The sequence below is a fragment of the Larus michahellis genome, chromosome 2 (genome assembly GCF_964199755.1).
Source record: "Larus michahellis chromosome 2, bLarMic1.1, whole genome shotgun sequence".
Taxonomy (NCBI): Eukaryota; Metazoa; Chordata; class Aves; order Charadriiformes; family Laridae; genus Larus; species Larus michahellis.
The window spans coordinates 117,444,322-117,468,608 of NC_133897.1; the positions used below are offsets into that span (position 1 = coordinate 117,444,322).

A 24,287-nucleotide genomic window follows, 5' to 3' on the forward strand; every position below is an offset into this window, starting at 1 on the left:
TGATTGACTCCAGTTAGCATTTTGTCCACCCTCTGCCTGCTCAGCAGCTTCTGCATGTGCAGAAGGGCAGTGTGAGCAGGGCTGGTGCTGACCCTAATGGTGCTGGGCACAGAGCAGCCAGGAAGGCTGGCAAGAATTGTAGGAGTTTTGAACCTTTAAAGATGGAGTCCGTTATGCCTTGCGTATTATCCAAAATGTGGTTTTTGCAGTGGTGAATATAATTTAATTTTAAATTTCCTGATTCCATACATGCAGTCTGAGACTACTGTGACTCAAAGCCATTTTTAATCTAGCTATACTTTTAATAATGTTCAACAAAATTATTTGGTGGCTACATAGCAATGGGAATGTCAAGATACAACTCTTTGAGTTTTTCAGTTTGTATCTATAAGACGTTGGTTGTGACTTTATGTCAGCCTGATTTTCATGCCCAGCTCTCTACCTCACATGCAAACGCTGGTGGATTCTAAGGTGGGCAAGGGCTCACAAGGCCAAGTCCCGAAACATATCTTCAGCTTAGAAAAATTTCTCTGGCCCTTCCTATTCTGATAACCAAGATCCTCATGAAACCACAGTGGGTTATTGACTCCAAAGACAATTGTGTGTGTTTGTTATGGACTAAGATCTTTCTTCCACAGCAATGGATAAAAAGGCAGATTTTTGGGAAAGGCAGCTTCTGGATCGGACTAACGGATTCAGAGAAGGAAAATGAATGGAGATGGCTGGATGGATCCTTACCAGTTTACACGTACGTAAATAAAAAACAATGCTGTTTATTTTCTGCAGATGCTATCACTCTTGCTGACACTTCTACAAGCAGCATCTAGAAATTATCCGATAGATCCAGAGGGTTGTAGATGCCAACGAAATAATTCGTTACTGAGGGTGCTGCTGAACTGGTTTTTTTCTCTCTCTTCTCCACGCACAAGGCTTTCTTTCCTTGCCAGGAAGAAAACTGAATGTTGAATGAAAGAATCACAGAACTACATAGCGCAGTGTTTCTTGCCAGAACATTTGCTCCTGACTTTTATTACAAAGTTGAGATAGAAAGCACAGACAGTTTTGCTGTCTTGGTTTGAATTTTCCTTATTTGCATTACAACTGGCTATAAATAGAGTGCTCGTTCTGATAAAAAATGACCAGCCTTTAGATAAAGCCCAAATCCAAATGGAAAGCATTAAGCATAAGGAAAATGCATGAAACGAGGGTGTCTAAGCTCTGGCCAGCTGAGAACTGAACTGGCAGCTCTCCAGGAATCCTAGGGCTACACCTAATTTGTCCTAAATGGAACAGATTGCAACCACCCAAATTTTTAATACTGAGGAGTGGACTAAAGAGTTTATAGAGCTGAGCATGCTGTGCTCCAGAAAAACAGGCTACAGTCAGTCAGATGTTACGAAATGATTAGCTGTGATCTCATTGGTGTTCATTTTGATGAGAAACATGGAAAAACTCAGATGTATTTCCAAGGAGCCGTCATATTTTTCGCTTTTTCTCCCTCCCCGTTTTCATCTTCCTTTCTCTTTATGGCAGCACTGTGGCTGATTCCCACTTCAGCCACTGCTTTCCACTTCACCGTGATTTTAGGTGCCCTGTTGTAACCTCAGAGCTGTCAGTTACTGATTTTCAAAGTATTTTCTTACATCTGGAAAGCTGTGAGTCTTCCCAGGTGCCTGGTCAAACGGTCTGTGTCAGGCAGGCATGTTTTCAGCTGAGCACGGACCGTATCAGCCAGCAATCACAAGCTCCCTTCAACAACCTGTTTCTTCAGGAAAACGGAGCTTTCAGGTCCCGAGGTTGGAAGCGTTTCTCGCTTGTTAAACAAAAACAGGATGAGGAAACACTTGCTGCAAGCTTTTTACATGCTGCATTAGGTTTCCCCATCAAAGCTAACGATCTCAAAAAATACGTGTGTATATATACTTTATACATTCCTTGTAAGTCCAAAAGTTCACTTCCCATCCAAATATGGGTCCGTAAAACAGATAAATCTTAGCTGTGCCTCCCGCAGGCCCGCCTCGGTGCGGTTGGAGGGCTGAGCGCCTTTGCAGTGAGCGGTGGCAGGGTGCTGCCATCCTGGGCAGCACTGGAGAGCCTGCCGGCTCTTCTCAGTCCCATCTGCCGGCAGGAACGCGGTGCGCAGGCTTCGCAGGATTGGAGCAATGCACATGGAGCACTCCCACTGTATGTGCATGTACATTCAGAAACTAAAATAAAAGTTCATCGGTCTAATTTTAGGTCTCTGAGTTTTGGCAGCCCGAGGCCGAATAGATTCCCTTCTCTGTAATACATCTGTTTTCCATTTTCAGCAAGAGTCATGTATTGTTTGTTTCAACGTGTATTTCCCGTTCAGAACAGATCTCATGATGTTTTCGTTAATTTCTTGCGGTGAAAAGCTGTCATGTGTGCTGCGTTGTGCAATCATATCTCTTGCTTTTTGGTTGAAAGAAACTGGAAAACCGGGCAACCTGATAACTGGAGCCACGGGCACGGGCCAGGGGAAGATTGCGCCGGGTTAATCTATGCTGGGCTCTGGAATGACTTTTACTGTGAAGATGTTAACAATTTCATTTGTGAAAAAGACATGGACAAAGGTAAGCAAGGCGCTTGGTTTGATTATTTCACCCTACCCCTAGGAGGCCGAATTCAAGTAAATTTTCCACAGCTATAGGGGAAAAGATCCAGGCATAAGGCTAGATGCTATGGCAGTGCCTTGTTCAGGAACAAGGGGAATCACACCAGGGGCACTTCTACTCTGATTGAGCCCAACGTGGGCTTTTCTAATACTCTGCACGATGCAGATGCTGGATTTATTGCAATAAATCTTGTGCTTTTGTGTCCTTTCACCACAAGAAAAGAGCAGCCTTCAAGCTAGTTGTAGGCATAGCATGCTCTGCGTCTTGACCGTCTCCTGTAGACTTCAAAAGCGCCTAAGATTTCAAGCATGATTTGGCACGTGTGCTCCAGACCCTGGCCACACTGGAAGCTGTTTTTATAGGCTCAATGGTCATGCAAGGGGGAAAGCTGGCCTTAAGATGGCTCAGGGACCAGCCTTTGAAAACCCAAAGGACTCTGTTTTGAGAGTTTGTGCAACAGGAGGTACTTGGTGACCGCTAAGGAGATCTTAAAATCCCCACCGCTGCCAGATGTCCTGTAGGGATGAGAAGCTGGGTCCACAGGCCATAAGCAATTCATCTGTTGCAGATGGCATGGAGGACTCATAAACTGCCAATGTGGCCACGCAGTCACCCAGGTGATTGCCACGGGCCGTTTCTTTCTGGTTATACAGGCATTTCTGCAATGGCAGGGGGCAGGTCGTTCCCATGGCCGCTTAGAGCCCGGCCCCACCGTCACAGAGCTAGGTGGTATTTGTGTTTATGGTGGGGCTCTGCCCAAAACATTCTCTCCTCCATACAACCTGTTCAAACGTTGCTTTGCCTGGGGTGCCTGGCTGCTCCAGTTGCAAACACGTCGGCTGAATTTCAGGGAAGGCAGATGGAAATGTCAGCTAGAGCCAAAATCACATCCCATCCATAAAAACTGCCCCCCTAAATCAAAACAAAACAAAGAGCTGAATAAGCTTTGTGTGTGCGTAACTCTGGGCGTCCAGAGTAAAGGACTGTGTGTAACTAACAATGTAATTTGCCCTCTTTTTCCTACATACGTTTGTTGTTTTAGGAAAACTTCACAGTTTACAAATATTTATCCTCCAGGACTTACAGGATCTGAATATGAGTCCACTTAAATTTTTAACATACCTTGATCTCTGTAAGTTTTCTTTTTGGAAATGCATTTAATCTTCACAGGTTTTTAACGTGATTTTTTTTTTCTCTTTGTTTTTCTTTTTTTCCTCTCATACTGTAGGGCAAATATTTGGAGTGTAATAGGCTGTGACTGTACAGATACCTACATATTATAGAAATTTACCTGAAGAAGAAGAAAATCCTGGGAGAGAGCAACATTGCCTACTAAAATTGGGGGGAAAAAAACCAACCAAACAAACAACAAACAAAAACCAACAAAAGCAAGCACTGAAAACTGGTTTAAATGCATAAAGGAATTCAGCAGCAACTGTTCTCCAGCATCCTGCAATTATTCAAGGCCTTTCAACCCACAACATGAGGAAATACCGTTGGACTAACTCTGTTATAGATTTTCTTCCCAACCAGTAACCACATACATAAGTAACTTTTGTCTTCTGAGAAAAGACATTCTGTCAATCTGAGTAAGACTGTTGGTCACTCATATAGAAAAACATATAAAGCAACTGTGTAAACAGTATGTTTCATTTGCTAAAATCCCAAATGTAGGAAAATTATACAGATACACGAATATATAGATTTTATATAAATATATATATATAGTCCAACTCTTATCAATAATATGGAATATACTTTTAAGAGCTTTTAAAACTTTGTATTTTTGTACAAAATATTTGCTTTTTACAATTGTTCTCTTTTTTACTGACTTTTTTTACAAATATAGTGCACAGGGGCCAAAGAAAACAATAAAGGTACTAATAATTCATTAAGGTTTGCTGTCAGGCCTAGCTCAGCTATAGAGAAATATTTTTCCAGTTAGAAATATTTGTACTTTCCCAGATGATTTGTTCTGGTTAAATAACTTTTAAAGCAGATTTTAGATAGTGTTTTCCTTATTATGTGCAGTCTAGTCTGCATGTGTAACAATTAAGTTGACTAAGGACTAGATACTCATTATAGCTCTGATCACAGCCAGTGTTCCACCAGGGTACTATGCAAAGACCATGTTAATAAAAGCTTTTCCTTTTCCTTCTTTCCTTCCTTCCTTCCTTCCTTCCTTCCTGCCTTTCTTCCTGCCCTCTTTCCTGCCTGCCTTCCTTCTACTCATGAGTGCCACAGGAATAAATCTCCACATTTTTAGAATGACTCTGAAATGTTTTCATGCCTTCTCCCTTCTTGTGAGGAATTCTACCCCAGTAGGAGCTACCCACATTGCAAGTCAAGCCCAGATGAAGGATTTTATGAAAACAGAAACGAAGGAGCTGCACACACTGAAATATGTTTCTTTTTAAGAGAGATTTCAAAATTTGGTGAGAAAAACATGCCACACTCGGAAAAGTCGAATCAATTTGCACTTCTCCAAAGTGCTCTGTAAATTGATCTCTCTGTTTTCTTGGACCAGTACTTCTCTCCCAAACAAACTAGAAAATAAAATATGCTGCAAAACAGAAAGCAGTGTGGCTAGGAAGATGATATCATCACCCAGACAGTTTCCTCCACGGTCCCATGAGCCATTGTCTAGGCAGCAATGCTGCTTATCAGGAATTAAAAAATTAGCAACCAGTTGAAGTTCATTAGCAGAAGCCCTGGTTTCGGTTCCCAGTTTTTATACTCTTTCCATGGCCACACTCTATACCACGAAGAAGAGTTGTTTTTCCATTGCCTCCTGACCTGCCATTTACCTTGGCTGAACGCAGATAAGTTTGTTGAAATACTCCAGCTCTGTTGGAAAGAGACAAGATCTTGTACTTCAGATTTTCAAATATTGCTCCTAAGACCAACCAGTTAAAGCCTGCTGCTTTCCTGCATCCCACACCCCCTCCACTGTTCCTTTTTTGGGGGGATGGCTTTTAATTTTAACTATAATTTTCTTAAAGAAAATACACAAAATGTTACGTTTGGGAATCTGTCCCGTGGTCCATATTAGATATGAGACAGGAACAACATGAAAATTGCATATGTTTAGTTAAAAGTGGAAGGTCTGTGTGTTACAGCTGCAGAAACCATGTGTTGCCATCTTGGAGGCAGGGCTTTCCTTCAGGCAGTCTGGATTTCCAGAGACTTTTCTTTTGCCTTTTTCATCAGGTTTTGAATACAACATGATTCTGCCGTACACCCTGTCATGCTGTACCTAGGACTTGTTTGTAGATACACGCTGTAGTGTTTACATATATATTTACAGTGTCTGTGGAGATAATGTTAAAGTGCTATTTTTGGATAACGAGGTACAAAACTATGACTTTGCATGCCCGGAGAGCCTCACAAACCCTGGTGAGTGGAGCTTTGCAGAGCCACGCTGTGTTAGAAGCACTGCTGCCTTTGTTTGGAATGCTGGCTTATTTAGGTGAAATAAGCCCATTCTGAGCGTCTGCCATGTTCAATGAACTTCTTGCTGATGTGATAGAATTCTGTCAACAAAAAAAGTTAATGAGAAACCTCTGTGTAATCCCCAGCTGTACGGTTTCCTTGCCACGATTTAATTCCTCTCTGCCTTCAGCGATAGCAGTGATAGTACCTATCGAGGTGAGATGATCCAAGAGTCATCTAGTGTCCTCCAGTCCCTCTAAAGAGATTTTCCACTCAGTGGTGATCAAGGGCTATAGCTGCACTTATGCCTGCATAAGGTTACAGAAATGGCTGTTTATCAGTGATTGAAAATGAGCAAACGAGCACAGCAGCTATGTTAAACTACAGGCAGTTGGGTGGCCTTAGCATGGAAATAACCATTAAACCAGGAGAGTTTAAGGATGCAACATGTTTATGAAATGGAGCACCTCTCCTATGAAGACAGGCCAAGAGAGTTGGGGTTGTTCAACCTGGAGAAGAGAAGGCTCCAGGGAGACCTTATAGCAGCCTTCTTATAAGAAAGATGGGGATGGACTCTTTATCGGGGAGTGGAGCAGTAGGACAAGGGGTAATGGTTTTAAACTGAAAGAGGGTAGATTTAGATTAGATATTAGGAAGAAATTTTTCACTATGAGGGTGGTGAGGCACTGGAACAGGTTGTCCAGAGAAGTTGTGGATGCCCCATCCCTGGAAGTGTTCAAAACCTGGTTGGATGGGGCTTTGAGCAACCTGGTCTAGTGGGAGGTGTCCCTGCCCATGGCAGGGGGGTTGGAACTAGATGATCTTCAAGGCCCCTTCCAACTCTAACCATTCTATGATTCCATGATTCTATGAAATACTCATTTCAAAGTGAATATCAATGCTGGTTTGTAATTATCTATAATAATGCTCTAGTTATCCACCAAAACGTGCCTGCGCTCAAGCTATCTGTTCACAGGTTTGAGGCAAAGAGTGTAGCTGCTTGGCAAAACTGGCTGGAGAGGGACGCTGCAGTTGCACGCCTGGCGTGTTCAGTCATCCTTAAAATCTGGCCTGAGCAGCCAGGCGAGCTGAGACAGGCCATCCTTCTGACCCAGTATTCCTGGAAGAGGGAAACAGAGGTGTCAAATGGCAACAACGATTGAAATCACTGGGAGGATTGGGAGAGTGTTAAGACAGCTCAGGAACCTGTCAGAGAAAGGAGATTGGCAGGGATGCAAGCAGGACACCAGAAAGGGCCAAGAAATTATCATGAAAGTCAGAGCTGCCACACGGGGTCTGGAAAACATCCCCGTTTAATCTGCTTTCTGTATGGTTTGAGCGATAACACAGGTTGCATGGAAAGTCTTAAGTGATAGGAAATTATTTTGTCCCAGCTTGAGTTTTGGCTTTCCTTCTTATGCACAAATAGTGTAACTTGGCATACTCAGCACACATTTCCATCGCCCTTTTTCTTGTTTTACATCAAATTAAATGCAAGTTCATATACCCTGGCAAGCACTGGGACTGCTGCAGGAAAGGAAGGGAAAGGCAGAGGGGGTGCAAAGTCATTGTGATTTACATCCAGTGCTGGATTTCTTAATGTCATTTATGACTTTTTTCATTAATTTATTTGGAAACACCTTCAGCTGATTAGAGCGTATAAATCTCAAGCTCTCATCCCCTTTGATGTCTATAAATAATACCTGCAAATGTTCCAATAAAGGAAGCACTACGTGGAGACATGGAAGTGGATGTTGTTTACTCTGTGCATGCTTGTGTAACCAAGAGAGATGTGGAGATCAGAGAGATGTGGAGCCAGAGGCATTCGTTGGTATTAAAAATCAAACTGATGAAAATTATTTTCATTAAAGCCTTTCTTCTCACTTACACCGTCCTACTTCTACGTGTGACTGTAGCTATTTTATCCTTTCATTGCAGTTTCAGCATATTGTTCTTGCAGCACCTCGGTGCTAGAAACTTGGTTTTAAAGGTCTGAGCTGAACAAGACCCTTAAGAAGGTCTTAAGAAGCAAGAATTCCCTCTTGCAGTTCCCTGTCGTAGCAGAAGCACACAAAGCATCTCAGATGGGCCCCCAGGTGAAATGTCTTGACGTGAGTAGAGCAGGATCAGTCCCTAGCTTAGCCATTATTGCATCAAGCTTAAATCGGCTGTTTATAATGGCTAATCTGATCTTGCTGTTTCTCTCTCGCTCAGATGGCTGACCTCCTCTTTTAATTTTCTGTTCCTGGCAAGTAGCTCCTCTGTTTTTAGCAAGTAGCAGGAACTGGTCTCTGATCCCTGGCAAGGCGAGGAGCTGGTCAGAGGGCGGCCGCTGGCTGTCGAAGGAAAACACTCCGCCACGAGCAGGGAAAAGGCAGCCGAGTCAGTTCACGTGTGAGAAAACAAAACCGCTTTTCCCCAATGCAGCTTCCTTGCTTAAAAGCACAGCAGCTCACGCAAATGTAGCATCCAAAGGGAACAAAATGTCTCCAACCCCAGCCTCCAGACTTGCTTTGCTTTCTTCCCCCATCACTTCTGCGGGTGTCTCTGTGCACCCCGGAGATGTTTGCTCCTCTGTGAATGCCCCAGAGCGGGCTCTGCACTGGTGAGGGACCGGCAGTGGGACAGCCACCCATGGCTGTCCCCAGCTGGGACACCCCATTTCGCCCGGGGAAGGAGGCAGCTGTAGGGCTCCCGGTGCTTGCCCATGCTCACTCGGAGCCAGTTTGGGTATCTATAGATGGGAATGCATGGTGCCTTATGGACAAAACCCTTGTTCCCCAGAAACCAGGCCTTCCTAAAACCAGAGCCTATTTGTTCATTCACCATCTCCACCTCACTTTTTCCATCCTGTTTAGTGAGAAAAGAAAAAAAAAAAAAAAAGAAAAAAAAAACTTGGCTAGAAAAAATTTTTAAAGTTCTCATGTGTTTTCTTTCTTAGGGTGGAATACGTTTGTTTTTTCTTTCCATCTGGCTCCAAGATGAAAAAAACATTCTTTGATTTCTTTTTCAAAATAAACTCTCAGTGTAACGCTCCAAAACTTGTGTCGAGATTTTTTTTTTTAATACCAGAACAATAAAAGCAAATCACTAGGCAAATAGACAAATAATGCCCTTTTAAGAGAAAATCTTGCATGCCATGAGGATTTTCTTACCCAAAGGGCTTCCCAGAGTATTGCCAGCCCCATTTTGTGACTGGAGGAAAAAGGAGATTTTCAAGAATATGATTCATTTTAATGTCTCAGGTTTGAGAATTTTTGTTTTCATATGCTGGTGGGTTTTAGAGGTGATTTTTTCCAATGAAACCAACATTACTGTAGAGCAAATTAGTTTTCATATACCTCAGTGAAAGGAGTGGACTTTTCAACGCTAGATTAAACAGAATGGTGTCTCTCCCACGTCACCGTGCGTACAGGAGGTGGCCATTGCTGCTGATGCTGCTGCCGTTTAGGAGAGCTCAGTGTGATCACAGCAGAGCAACATCAGCCCAGTTGAGAGCAGTGTCTTGGGTGGGTAAGAGTTAACAAACGACACTAAATTACCAAGAGACCCTTTATCAGAGGGAAGAAGGTTAAAGGACTGCTGAGACTATTGACTCCTCTGCAGCCCAACTTCAATAAATCTTCCAAAAAACCGGACCAAGTTCTACTTTGAAAATAATTAGGGGTTTCTTTGCCCTTTTAATCATTTTGGCTGCTCTTCAAAAGCTTTATTAGGGGCGTCCTTTTAATAAGCAGCGTGTATGCAGTTATATCCAGCTTAGACACATTTGTTCTTGTTCCAGTGCCATCCTTTAGCTTAAAAAGCATCTCTCCTGGGACCATCAAGCAATTGTAGTGGTCAGTGTGGAGCCATTCATCTCAAGACGCAGTAAGGGATGGTTGGGAACAAACACATCCCTCTGACCAGCCGGGGAGCCCTGACAACAGAGCCTGGCTCGGGTCCCACTGTCCAGCCCTGCAAGGGATTATCTGAGGACACGCCGGGCTTCTGACTGAATGGTGGAAGTTTCCATACTCTTTCCTTGTTAGTACTGCTGGAGGACAGGGGGCAACAAAATGGGTATAGAGGGTGGTTTCCTGATGAATCAGAGCAGGTTACAAGTCCTTGACTTTTTATAAGGTAGTGTCACGTTTTATAAGGTATTTGAAATATAAATCTCAGTTTAAGCACGCTTATTCTGGTTTTACACCAGAGCAGAATCTAAGCGCAGGTCAGACCTAGGCCCTTGATCTTCAAGAGATTAAAATCTCCGATTCACAGATTAGCATGTGACTTCTACTTTTTCTGATCTATCTGTCCTGCCAAGGCACAAATCCACAGCTCAGGCATCGGTGTGGTTCCAGGCTCCGAGAATTGCTTCCAAAACTCCCTGCATTCGCCATCATGCTCCTGCCAGCCTTGCCAGAGGTCCTGCTGGTGGAAGCTGCAAGTCTGCAATGTGACTTTGGAAGAAGTTTGTTCGGGAATCCCTCTCATTCACAAGTCTGGGCATATTGCAAAGATGACATTTCCTTAATTCCAGCTCTATTACCCACACTCATGTAAAACAGATGAAGAATTATTTTTCTGAATGGTAACAATGTATTTTTGTCCATTTTTTTTTTATTGTCAAAATAAAAGCCTGGAGGTGGAAATCAGACAAAATATCCCTTGGCATTGCAGTATCCCACTGTAGCAGACAAATAATGTTCCTGGATTAATGCCTGTGAGAACAGCATGAACTGCTATTTGAACAGTAGACAGCTTAGTGCTACTTGCTTGTGGAAGCCAACCAAACTGCAGGTACAGCCTTGTCGCTGGTCCGTCTTCTGATGGACAGGGGCAACCCTGCATGCCTGCAGTTCCAAAGAAACTGTGGGAGATAAAAGAGAAAAAAGGTAAAGAGAGAAGAGTTGAGGACAGAAAGGGAACAGAGAAAAAGAGAAAGAGAAGGGGTCAGATAGGGAGGAGGAGAGAAATAGATGGAGAATGACTGAGGAGGATAATGAACCCTGATGTTCTCATCGTGGTTTCTAGTAAGATCAACCACAGAGGAGCTCTCTTCTCAGAAACCATATAACAGGGCACTGTTGTGGTTCTCGTAATTCCCATTCTCAGTTGTGAAAAGAATACGTCCTTGCCTTGCGAGAGAAGCATCTCATTCAGTTGGTGCCTGAAGTCGTGTACTACTTTCCCATCACAAACAAAAATTCCTGGTGGCTCCAGGTCTCCAGGGAACTGGGTTGGGGCTTTTGTTTTGGTGGTTGGTTGTTTTTTCCTACATGTCCTTTTCCTCCTACACAAGTTTTGAAACACGGAATATTTTCTAGTTTTCCAGCTGTATTAGAAGCACAGAACTCGACTTTGGAAGAAAGATTAAGCAAGAACATACAGCAGGTCTCCAAGCAACAAAACAATGTCTGCAGTGGGAAATAGGTCCACAACAGTATTTGGACTCATAACTCCTATTTCCGTACTAAACTCGCATTGGTATCTGCATTTGAACAGGTGTACTTTATGAACAGTCAAACATCCATCTTAAATAATCATAATAAACAGCAGCAGAAATGTGCACATGTTGAAAAAGAGGAATTAAAAAAGGAGGTAGTTTGGTTTTAAAAAAACAGATAGACAATTGTTGAATTTGAACAAAAAGAGTTCAATTTCAAATACCCCAGTGCTTTTCTTGGGTAGGGATTTTAAAGGTGGCATTTTTAAATGTGACCACCAGCTTTCCCCAATTTTTAACTTTAGGGGCAAAACCTGGAGCCTCCAAGGGACTCTCAACTGTCACCAGCTTGTGGTTTCAGGCAAAAAACTCATTTCAAAGTCAGATCAGATCTTTGCATACTATTTTATCCAGATTAGCCATGTTAGGAGTGGGAAGGTGGTCAAAAATCCTGGTCAGGGCTCTTCACTAGCTGAAATAATCTCTCTCCTTCTGTGTGTTTTGCAATGTTAGATTTGCAATGTTAGATAAGGAAGAAAACATTTTAAACATAAGTTTCACTTGAGTATCACTGGGAGCACTTTATTTATTTAGCAGACATCACCACGAGGTCTCCCAGTCTGCGTCTATCTCCTGGCATTTTACATATGAGAAAAGGCTAAAAATAAAATAAACCAAGAAAAAACACAGGCAGAACAGCTGTTGTTCTACCCAGACAAAGCTCTGAATGAAAGCCATTATGATGGCGCAGACTCTGCAATTGAAAATCCATTTACATTTTCAAGTCTGATTCCAACTGTAAATCTTAGGTTATATATATGACAGATTAAAAGACTCTGGCCCCACTACACTTCTCCCTGGCAAGAGAAAAACCATCTGCACAGCATCATTCGTGGTTGCTTCAACTCTGTAGGTACACATTTTTAAATGACATGGTGGTATAATTTTTCATTTCCCTTTCCCTTCATTTTCGCATGCAGCAAAATCACGTGCACGGCACTTCCCCCAACTCTGTGGTAGTTGGCACTCTGGCGAAGGAGACTGATGTCTGTTTTGATTTGCTCTTTCCCCTCAATTTGAGGGGCTACTGCGCTATTTCCTTTGTAATCGCACTAGCCAGGCTAAAAACCCTGTACAAATCTATGGCTGTGAAACCAGGTGAAAAAGCCAGGAATACTGCTTTTTTTCCAAGCACAGAGAGAGAGCGAAAAAGAGCGCACACCACGTAACAGGCTGCGCAAACCCATCTGGAGCTGACTCCCACAGCACTCTGGCTACGCTCTGGGCCCCGTGCTCCTCGTGCCATGGGTAAGGGATGAGGGATGACAGTCATTCCACATGGAGAGCCAAGAACAAGCTTCCCAGAGCCCAGACAAGCCTTGTTTTGACAGTTTAACTGCCAGCTGAGAAGTGCATGTCTCTTGCACCACAGCTGTTCGCGGGGAGCTTCCCCACCATGGCTGATGCTGCAGCCAGAGGTGTTTCCATGCCCAGAGACCCCAGAGAGCGCTGGGTCACCTATTTCCCAATGCACATGCAGCACCGTGCAAGGTTCAGTCCTAATTGTTGAACATATTAAAAGGAAGATGAAGAAACCGGGTGAAGGATCTTAAGTTCTGCTGAAAAAAAACCCCACCCTAGAAGGGGTCAATTCTTTGATCAGTTCTACGTGAAAAGTACAACTTAAGGAAAATATATTATTTGTTGTTATTTATTGTTGGCGTGATAAGGGCTGTACAGGCACTGGAAAGGAGCACACACCATGTGCTTCTCCTCCACATGAGGTAACACATCCAAGGGGTCACAAAGTGGCCTGCGGGCAAAGTCACCTGTGGAAGGGCAGAATCAGACCCATTGCCTCTGTTCAAAAGAGATCGCTGCCTGAGAAAACAGACCCAGAGAGCAAGAGATTTACTCAGGCACTTACTCACGGGCGCTTAGTGCTCGGGGCCATCTTCTCCCAATGTCAAGGGTATGGTCTGAGGCTGTGGCATGTATGCCACCCTTGCGTGAACATCTCAGCTACCCCACAGCAGCCAGTACCTGTGGTTAGGTGACATCAGGGAGTGCTCACCAAAAACACTACTAATGCCACACAGCACCACAGAAAACCTTGGCCTGGTTTAGTTTGGTTTATATAATAATAAAGAGTATAATGGCGTAAATGGATTAAATTATAGAGCATGAAGAGTGGGCACTTGAAAAAATATTAATTAAAACATCAGTTAAAGGATTTTCAAGTTGGCTTGTGATCCTGCAATTAATATAGCAGGCCAAATTATGTCATTTACATGCCAAGCAGAGAGGGAAGAAAAAAACTTATATAGAGAAGAGCGTTGCAATAAGTGTAACACTTAACTTCAGCTCTTGAATTTAATGGAGAAGCAGTTGTTTTTAGTATTGCTTATACTGTGTTTGTGAGTGACTCTGAGTGTCACCATGCAGCGGTACAGGAAAAATGACAGTGGTAAAACGTGCTCCAGACTCTTAAAAGGTGCTATGGGGTGAGCAGGGAAAGCCCCTTTCTTCCTTTGTGGAAGAGTTAAAAAGGGGGGATTTAGAATTATATTAATTTCACAGCAAATTGAGAGACCGGGTTACCCTTGTAAGTAGAAGGATGTATGTGGAAGGCACCCAGACTTACACCCAACAGACTGACTCCTAGGCCATCGTTTGTTGATGAACCAACCTAGCATCAAGGACTGGGCTTCTTGAACAGGGAAGAGTCACGTTCAACAAGCTAAAGGCATGGTGTCATTTAAGGCCATCACTAGGGCTAATTCAGAGTGAGCTAGCTGAAAGCAGTAGAGCCACTCTGAGGTTTGCATTGCCCTTTGTAGGGCTGACAGCCCTGGCTGCCACAGGAAACTTGCCAAGAATATTGGCTTCTTTTGTCCTGCTCATTGACATTTACTAGTGCAGCACAACCTTGCATTAAAACATATGCTTTAATGAAACAAAGTGTTGGTTTTAAAATAGACGGTACAACGCTTGATAGGGAAATACTGAATGCCATTGCGGTTTAGGCAACAGAAGCTAGGATATCAGAATGTTTTTCACCTTTCAGGAAATCAGGTGAAATTTGCCTCTTATTTGAAAAACTCTATAGCCTGGCAACAGAAGATTTACCCAGAAGGTGTCCATCCCTCTACTTGACAGATTCTCTGCAAACACACTCAGTCTCTAGGGTCCTTTCTCCATGGGAGTCAACCAGATAGAGTCCCACCTTGTATTGATGTCACACAAGATTTCCACGTGCAGCAGTCTATCACAAAACCTGTTAATTTTTCTTCCCAGCTCATAAGATTATTTTTTTTACTAAATTAAACAGTAATTTTCTATAATAATTAAAGCTTGAGCCTGGCAGAGCTGTAGGAGATATGGCTACTACCATCAATTTTCTGGATGACATTTGGCAAAGATTTGAAGGCCCAGCATGGTAAATCACTTACATTTGTGCATGGCTTTAAACAGATCACTGGTCCCATTGATCAACGTCTAAATGACTCTTCACCCCAGTTTCTCTCACTATTCACTACAGATACTGATGAAATTTGCCAACCAAAGACAGGTTTTGCGAGTATTACCAGAGAAACACTTCCAAAATACTTTGAGAAAATTGGCTGGAAGATGGACTAGAAATAAAAACACCCAGAAAATTCCACTAGTTCACCAGATATTTGTAATCAACTAACTCAAACTACCCTTTGCCTCTTTTACCAAGCAGACACCAGCTGACCAAACCAATTACAGACTCTCCCTAAATAAGGCAATGAATAAAGAGACTATCCTGAGTGGGTAGACAGAAGTTATGGGGCTAGATTTAGGAGAAGGACTCTTTAAGATAGACCTTACCCCTCCTTTTGGAAAAGCAGCACAAATATTATGCTATCTAAGGAGAAAACTTGAGAAAACCATGAACTTCCATTATTACTATGTATACTGTAGAACAAAGTGCCTCTGCCTGTGAAAAGAGGGGCACAGCAACAGAGAGATATGGCAACATCAGCTAGCTGCAAACAGCATCGCTGCCGCTCCAGGAAGGATGATCTCCTCACCAGCTCCTCTTGAGTTCCCCTGTGCCAAATGCTCCCTGCTTAAAAAGATGGGATAAGATTTGTGTGTACCACTTGCTCTGCTTCATGTGGCCTTTCTTGCAACACCTCTTTCCCTGATTTACACTTTACTCACATGAAGAAGACAGATGTTTTAAAACACTTTTAGATCCAGAGCTGCAGCAAGAGGGTGGCCCCACTGGCTGTAGCTGAAACAGAAATTACTCTTCCAGTGGTGGATTTTAAAGAAAGACCCCCTGTGACCACATTTAGTCTATCAACAGCCTAACAGATAGCTGAATAATCTTAGGAACCTTCAGGTGAATACTTTGATTCATTATTACTGTTCCCTTGGGTACCCCAGAGAAGTAATTTGCATGCAAAATTTAAGTAGGTATGTTATATATAACAAGAAAAAATGTGATTGATAGAAAGCTGTAGTCAGATTTTTTTTTTTTTTTTTGTCATTTGGGTATTTTATCCTCAGATTAGAAACCACACTGTTATCTGAGCATCCCTGCTGCTGTGAAGCACAGGGGTACCTCAAATTACTAATCCCACTTTAAAGAAATAAGGAGGAAACATATTTTTCACTTTTTTTCAGTGGAATGACTTTCTGTGTTTGGCAGCTCTTTGCATGTGTTTCTCCATGTAATAATGAGTTCACCATTTTCTTCTCCTACCTGCTCCAAAGCGAGAGAAAACCAACTTGAAATCAAGGAGAAAATGTGCCATAAAGTCATTTAAATTGGCAGTTAGAGTCAAGGGCAAGTAAAGAAAGTGAAACTACTTCCAGCACATCCCCCTCCCAACTTGTTCTTCACCCAGGAGCCAGAGAAACTCTTTCATGTGGTAGTGAATGCCCTCCTTTGGCTGCTTACCCAGCTCCCAGGTCCAGCAAAGCACAGGAACTTGTCTAGGAATGTTTCTTTGGAGCTACCTGCATGCTTCAGATGGCACTTAAATGTTTGCTGGTTTGCTCCAGATTCTTAGTTGCAGGCTTTAAATTTTCGTCATCCTCAACCTATTTCTGAGCAAATCAAAAACCTTAGCAGACGGTATTATTAACAGTGACCTACTGAAAACTTGTTCCTGAATTGCTTTTATGAATCTGTTGCTATCACAGCCCTGAGCACAAGCTCAAATGACTGGTTTAAAATCCAAACCCATAGATCAGTGTCTCAGAGCTTCTTATGCTGCCATACACACACTCTCATTTTAATTATGTGATTGTGAAATTCCTCAACAATAAAAAGTCCAGTGGCCAGTAGCTATGCCAAAATATTAAAATAGTTAGAGAATTTAAGTCTCATTATGGAGGAAAATAAGAAGCCAATACCAAATGTTGTGAGGAAACTGAAATTGTGAATAATACGATTGTGAATAAACAAAAAATCCAGACTTGTCAGAGAGCCTGGGGAACCAACTAACCAAGGAGAGGAATCACAGTGACACTTCAGGTACTACAGTGTTAGACATATCTCTTGTTACATGCAGTTTGCCATCAGCTTTCATGAGAAGTTCTCTGTCTCAAGACCATGACCACATCCCAGAAAAAGTGAGTAGGCTGAGCAGATATTTCTTTAGTTTTGTACGAAGCACCTGAAGCAAGCAGCCATCTGTAAAAGCAGTAGATCTGAAATTATCTTGAGCAAGTCACTTTAGCCGTTATTCCTAGGCTGCAGCCTGAAGGAAGAAGGGTGTGTGCAACAAATGAAATCATCCTGCCAGTACGCTGGTCTGCTCCACTTGCCAGTTAGGAACATTGCATGAGAGAAATTGGGGAGATCATGAACTTTATCATTCAGATCCATCCCACCTAATTTATGGTGCCTAACTGAGTGCCTAAGAGCGAAGCCTACTTGCCCTAGGCTCTCTGTAAGGAGAACACACCACCACAGCATCACTCATGCCACCTCAAACCTGACTCACCCTTGGTTTTATCAGAGGAGGTGCTCAGGAAGGCTGTGCTCTTGGCGTGGGCTCCACAGATTACCTGGATCTGGGCCTTACTGAAGGAACAGAGCTAGCTATGAGATATAAAAGTGAATACAAACAAGAAGGTCTTTTACCCCTCACCTCCTCTCCCCTCATTGTGACTGAGACTGCCATCCCCATATCTTTTGTAGGAGTGATGCTCAAGAGCCTAGTTTCAAGGCTTTTCATCTAGGAGGGACCCCAGTGGAAAACATCCTGTTTGCCACTCTCCCCAGTGATGACCAGGGAGATCTTTCGAGCAGTCTCAGAGCCAGAGAGAGCTCTGCTATCAACCAAAGCCATTTTGCCATTGTGGGTATTAGTGTTCCCTTCAGTCCTTTGTCATCACTTAGCTTGTTTAACTTGCTGGGAGACTTGGAAAGACTTTTCTTCCATAACAGAGTCCCAGCAACCTGCTCGCCATATGTCATGGTCATACGGAGTATGAGGAACCCTCAGAAAGGAGTTGGGTTGCATCACTATAGTGGGTTGCACCATGGCAATTACACTTGATCTTCTGGGTCTGGTCTGTCTTCTTACACCCAGAGAAACAGCTTGCCTTGGCAAAGCTAAGAAAACAATGTGTGGATGCACGTGCATGTGAGAGTGAGAACAAACAGCTTCAGGTTTGCTACTCTTTGCTGTCTTAAAGGACTGTGGGTCTCTCCATGAGCTTTTTCCAGTACTGTGTGACATGTGAGGCTGCCTGGAAAAAGGCGACTTCTACTAGCAGCGAGCACTCAGAGATAACCGACAAAAATGTAAACACTGCGCAGATTCCAAGCCTGTTCAGCCGTTTTGATTGAAAAAGCTATACTTCCAGACGCTTTTCCATACTTCTGTAGGTGAACTGTGCTTTAGTAGTTAGATAGAGAGTTGCATTAAGGCAATATTCAAAACAAGAAATCCTCTGGGGCATTTATTTCATGGGGAGGCATATTGACGTAGCAGGGATTTTAAAGTGATTGGATTCTCTAAAGCAATAAGAGTGACTAATTTCCCTTTCAATGAAGCCACATATGCTCAGCTTTCACGTTTTGAAAGGCAGCCAAAGCGACATTCTTTCAGGCTTTAAGTTGATATAAATAAAGTATAACAGAGAGCCCCGATAGCAAAGTTTATCAATGACACATGCCTTAGTTAGACTTTACACATGGACACGGCTGGATTTTCCACTTTGTCTTCAGCTGGCTCTTGAAGAATGTCATCAGTTGCCATAAGCTGGCAGTTTCCAGCCACAATCTGTCTGAGAGGGTAACACAAGACCCCCACGCACAGACCATCTAAAATGACATTTGGAGAGCAACAGGCTGAGGTGAAACACAGGTCCACAAAGTGCAAGGTACTTTACAAACCTCCATTTGGGCATGGTGACCTCACAGATTTTACAATATAAAGAAGAAGATAAAGTAGAAAGGCACAGACTAATGAAGTGAGCCAGGAGATGTGACACACAAAGTTAGCTAATTCCCCTTCTGCCCCTCCCCGTGGGGCTTATTTGTGTACCTTAACAAAATCACTAGCTGTAGACCTTACTTATTTTAACATATTTTACTGAATTCCACTACAGTTTTTAAAATCATGTTTTTCCATTCTTTCTTTTCTTCACTCTTTGCTGGGGAAAATCAACAGATGAGAGCAGCATGTAGTGATGATGCAGCACCGAGCTAGAGGATCCCTTCTCCTAAACTGTGTCCTGTGCTGAAGCACAGGAGAGAAGCAGCAGCTGACAGAGCAACAATTTCTGATCTAAAGACTTTGCCCAGCTAGTTTGCCTTGGTTTGGGAAGATTTTTGGATGCATTCCTGCTACACAGCCTCAGCAGGGCTTGTCCAGGCTGTATTTCTGTAGCTTGAACTACAGGAGTTGATTCTTTGTTTTCCTCTTGCCTATGCGTGTGACAGTGAGAGGTTATTTGGACTGGTCTAAACGCCGGTTAGGTATCATTTCCTCATTAACCAAGCCCACCACACAGAGCTATTTGGCAGCCAAAGGATAAACATTTGCAGCATCGTGGATTTCTTCCATTTCAGGGCAAAGCAGGCTAAATGTCTGCTCTCTCCCTGCCCTTAGCTTCTTTATTCCTCCAAGGGTTCCTTCTCTCCCTCTCCATTGAGGCCAAGCTCATCCTCCAGGTCTTCATGGCTCTGACTCTGACTCTGCCTCCTTCTTACATCTTACTCACTCCCACTCTCTTCGCCACTGTCTTTCTGGGATTCTCACTTTCCTGTCTTCTTCCATTCCACCCCAAGCCTGGACCGCTGAGCAGCTTTGTTCTCTCACTTCAAATTCAAAAAGCTCATTTGCAAAAGCTTGCCATCGGCATTAGCCGCCCACCTCTGCCACTGGCTTTTGTATTATTTTTTTATGTCTGTGTTTGAACTAAACTTCAAGTTCTTTGGGGCCGAGCTGTATTGTACCTGAATATTGACAAGGAAGGTCAAAAGGAGGATGACAAGGAAGAAGGAATGCGCTTCAGCAGTGCAATCTACAGGAACCGAATCTGCAAAAATGGTAGCATAATCCCAGAACAACAGCATACTTCAGAATTCATACCAATGGCAGATGTAAAAGTAAAGAAGTAACCCCAGGCACTCATGGTACAGAAACATAGGTATGTGGTCCAGAAAATGCCTTCCTGCATTCTTCAACAACTAAGCCTGACATTATAAAGCACTTGTGAATAAAATTAAAGGGTTTCCATATCAGAGTATGCTCAAAATGAGAGGTATGTTGCAAGGAAATTCTAGCTAAAAAATGCCCAACTAATCCATGTTCTCTGCTGAACTCACAGTAGTGTTAGTAGGTTATAATCCAAAGAATATTACTGACTGCGGGAAGGAGCTGTTGATAGCATGATTATTGCGAATAGCAGCCACATGTGTGACACTTTGCTTTTGAAAAAAGTCAGATTTCTGTAGTATTAGTGGCATAGAGATATGAATTTTAGTAAGTTATTTTGGTAACAAAAATGACACATGTTCTCTGCATTGGGATAAAACAAACAATATATGGTAACCACTTTCACAAACTGCTACTCAAGACACCCAGATCTTGATGATAAATTAGCCAAATACAAAAAAGAGACATTTAAAGGTAACAAATAATACTATCTGAAAACATTTAATGGATTTTTATTTCTGTGGAATATTAGTATTTGCATAAAAAAGTTGTGTACATTTATAATTATGATGACAACAATAAAACATAGAATCACTGCAAAGTTTTAGGCATAGGCCAAAAAATAGTCCTTTTTCCTAACTCACAACATAGAATCAATGACGAAAAAGGGAGTCATTCAGCTCCTGGGGTTTTGGGCCATTGCAGGTATCTAGCTGCAGAACGTTGCCTGATCATCATCTCCTGTTAGAACAGAATAGTTTGTGTGGCTCAATGTAGGTGGAGACAATGGATTTTAGTTTGGGCAGAATCGGCCCGTAAGTGTCCTTAGCATGCCGCAAGAGCATACTCCATGCTCTCAGCTTCCACCAACTCCCATTTTTATTCTACTCTAGGATCAAAACCCTGGTCTTGGTCATTAAAGTCACTAGTGGGTGACACCCATTGCCATTTGTGACCATATTTCCATCTATATGCAGAGTGGCAGTATTCTAGGACAACTGTGCTATTTCGGTTTTCCTGAGGGGCTACTTTTTGTGCTAATCCAGTTTCTCCTTCATCAGTCCACACATTATTAATTGTACCTCACAAACTAGTTTAACAAACTAAGGTGGCTGGCAGGATGCCACCTAAAAATTAAGTACCAAAGCTTGTGTTCATAATTGTTTAAAAGATGAAAATATCTTGTGCAACTTCCCATGACCAGTTTGGAAATAACAGCTAAGCTACTTAAACTCTGCTAATAAGGCAATTTATCCACCTTTCATGCCAGTCATTCTACACTAAATGTTGTGCAACCTTGTCCAGGGAGGAAAAGGGTTGAAAAGAAGAGCTTTTGAGCACAAGGGAGGGAAATGAAGGAGGGAGAACAAAGCACCAAGCACTAGTGCCATCAGAGATGGGAGGCTTCAGAGGCTCCAAGTATACCCTTCTGTAGGAATGACCACAGAAGTTAAAATCAAAAATCAATTTGGTCTTGGAAGAGGATTTTATTTGGAAAGATAGCATCTGGTTTAGGTGAAGTTTTTTGTAATTCAAACTACACAACCTATTGACATAAGGTAATATGATCTCTGTTCTATCAGCTGCCCTCTGATAGAATGTTCTGAGATACCATTTTTGTTAATTGCTTTCATCCATCTGGGCTTTCAGCTGGTGAAAAACTGATTTTGCTTACAATAGTTTTAAAGAAAGTAATGTTAACTCATTTGGTCCCCCCTTAGCTTCCCACCTAGCACATAGTAGAAGCCTAACTGATGCTGTACTTTTCTAACATATTGCTAGCTAATTTAGGACACTGACTCCTCTTCACGTCAAGAACAGTTGTGGCATTTTAATTTATTACTGCCTTACAGATATGCAGCACTACTCCTCTGACTGAGTTTCTGATCCCCAAAGCAGAGAGCAATTTTTGTCTGCCAGTCCAGTGCATAGTTTGGCACCTCTTCTTAAATAGTTGATGAAGATGGCTTTAAGCAAAGTAGTCGGATTTTGCACTGTGGCAACACCAAGTGGCAAGCAGAAGTGACATGCTGCTGACATTGCTGTGGGAATAGTAATCTCTGCCAGGGGTGCAGCACAGCAATTGCTGGGGTGCTGACGCCTTCAGTCACTGCAGCCAGCTTGCTAGACTCGTTTGTCAATATCCCAACACAAGCACTAACAGCTCAGCGTTGATCCCTCCTCTGCATGAAATCTATGGGAAAGTAACCAACACTGTTCTAAACAGAGAAAAAAATCAGTATCAAACAAGAGGTAGCTATAAATCACAGTGGCAACATTGTTCTTCCTCTTTATCTGCTCCTACCCCAGGAAAAAACAGTCTTTGTCTATGCTGTACTCACTAACATTTACATTGTACTGCTTTTCAGCATGTGCTTAATCTCTGGCAGTGCTACTAGCATGGCAGTGTTACTCTCTGTTCACGTACAACATCAGTCCTGGCTTAAGGAATATTTGTATTCTAAAAAAGGCTCCATTTATGTTGGCATTATCTCCTTAGCACACTTGTAATTGGCTTTCTACTGTCTTTGTAAAAGTTTAAAACCTTTTTTTTTTTACCCTATTCAGAGAGCTCTTCTCTGTTTTTCTTTCATACGGCAAGAGGTGGGGGCTAGAATAATCTCAAATGATTTATTTAGAATGGGCCTTTATTCAACTGGTAATATGGTTTAATTTATCAAAATAAGAGATGAGAAATAGTGAGAAAGCCTTGCAAAAAAAACCAAGCATGCTTTCTTCCAAGCCTGAATGGCTAATATTCATTCTGTCTCATAGTATATGTAGGTGACTCATTCAAAATGATAAATCACGTTGATCCTATTTTCAATGTTAGGAAGCCCCTTTCCCTGTGATTTGAAATGAGCTGGCATGGCTCTGACATATCCCGCATTTTTTAGGCGGTGTCAGACAATGGCTTCATGTACAGATGAAGTGATAGGCCCCGGGGCTGGCGGCATGTCCCCAGCTCCCCATTAGCGGAGTAGCCTCAAGCGCAGCCCAAACTGTCCCTCATCCTGTGCCTTCATTTTCTGGGAAAACACTCCCCTCTCCCGGTACAAAACCTAACTACAGCCACACCACACAGAAAAACACTCCCATCTATCCTTTCATACGTTATTTTAAATATTTACTTTTAATAATAACAATACAATTAATTTAAATATTATTTGCCTCTTATTTAATATTATTTGCCTCTTCCAATAGAGCAAGATATTGGATGTTTGAGCATTTTCCCACCTACGCAACAGGAGCTGGGCAGTACCTGAGCCTTTTGGCCAGACACCAAACAATGGGCTTCAGAGACCTGGGCAACCGCGTTGGGGCTTGGCTTTCTCTCAGTTTTCTGAATTAAAACACAGGTGGAAGCCATGGCAGTCCTTTACCTTACACAAACAAATTAAAAAAGGAAAACTTAGCAATGGCAGGCATTTTCTAATGCTCCCAATAATTACAGTCAGACCCTCCCCTTGCAAGCAACTTTGCTGATTCAACAGTCTTCTGCTGCCTCCTACACCTATCCTCCAGAATGCACATTTCACCCCACACTGCCTTGGCCCAGGCTGCTCTGCCACTGGGAAGGATCCTGGGAGCAATGGAGAGATGCGGAGCCTGCAGAGACCCTGAGCAGGCGTGGGTGAGCTAACCTCCTGATCCAACCACCTCAACCCAAAGCATACCCATGATCCCCTCTGCCAGCAAGGTGGTAAGGGCTCGTCCCAGCCTGGTGGTGGAGAAAAGCGGGAGCTTCCAGCCCACAAAACTGGATACAGGAAAGGCCTTTAGGTCCAGAAGAGGACTTCTTAGCCTGTTAATAGAAATCAAAGCATATACTGGAGCAGTGCATGCCATAACTCGAGAAACCCCAGCTGAGCATGTCCCCTCCAGCGATCCAGAGACAACAGCAGAAGACAACTGCTGAAATACTCATGCGAAGAGCCAGAGATGGGCAGAAGGGCTGCCGGCACATGCCATGCTTCAGATGGCACAACTGACCAAAAGCCTGAGGTTACAGTACTGGAAAAGAGGAAGATCCACAACATGGAGGGCTTCAGTGCTGAGCTGAATTCCTTGCACTCTTCTAGTGATTTAAAAGATAAATGACTACTTCAAGAAGGAAAGTTAAGAGGAGAAAAA

General features: G+C 42.8%; 1 protein-coding gene across 1 annotated transcript in view; it reads left to right on the forward strand.

The window, feature by feature from the left end:
- The window catches only part of COLEC12 (collectin subfamily member 12), a 103,242-nt gene extending 98,940 nt beyond the window's left edge, over positions 1 to 4,302 (forward strand). Inside the window, exons 8-10 of the mRNA XM_074576795.1 lie at positions 639 to 748; positions 2,449 to 2,594; positions 3,865 to 4,302. Of these exons, the coding sequence (XP_074432896.1) occupies positions 639 to 748; positions 2,449 to 2,594; positions 3,865 to 3,884 (276 nt within the window). The 3' untranslated portion in view covers positions 3,885 to 4,302. The remainder of the gene's footprint in view (positions 1 to 638; positions 749 to 2,448; positions 2,595 to 3,864) is intronic.
- The last annotated feature ends 19,985 nt before the right edge of the window (positions 4,303 to 24,287 follow it).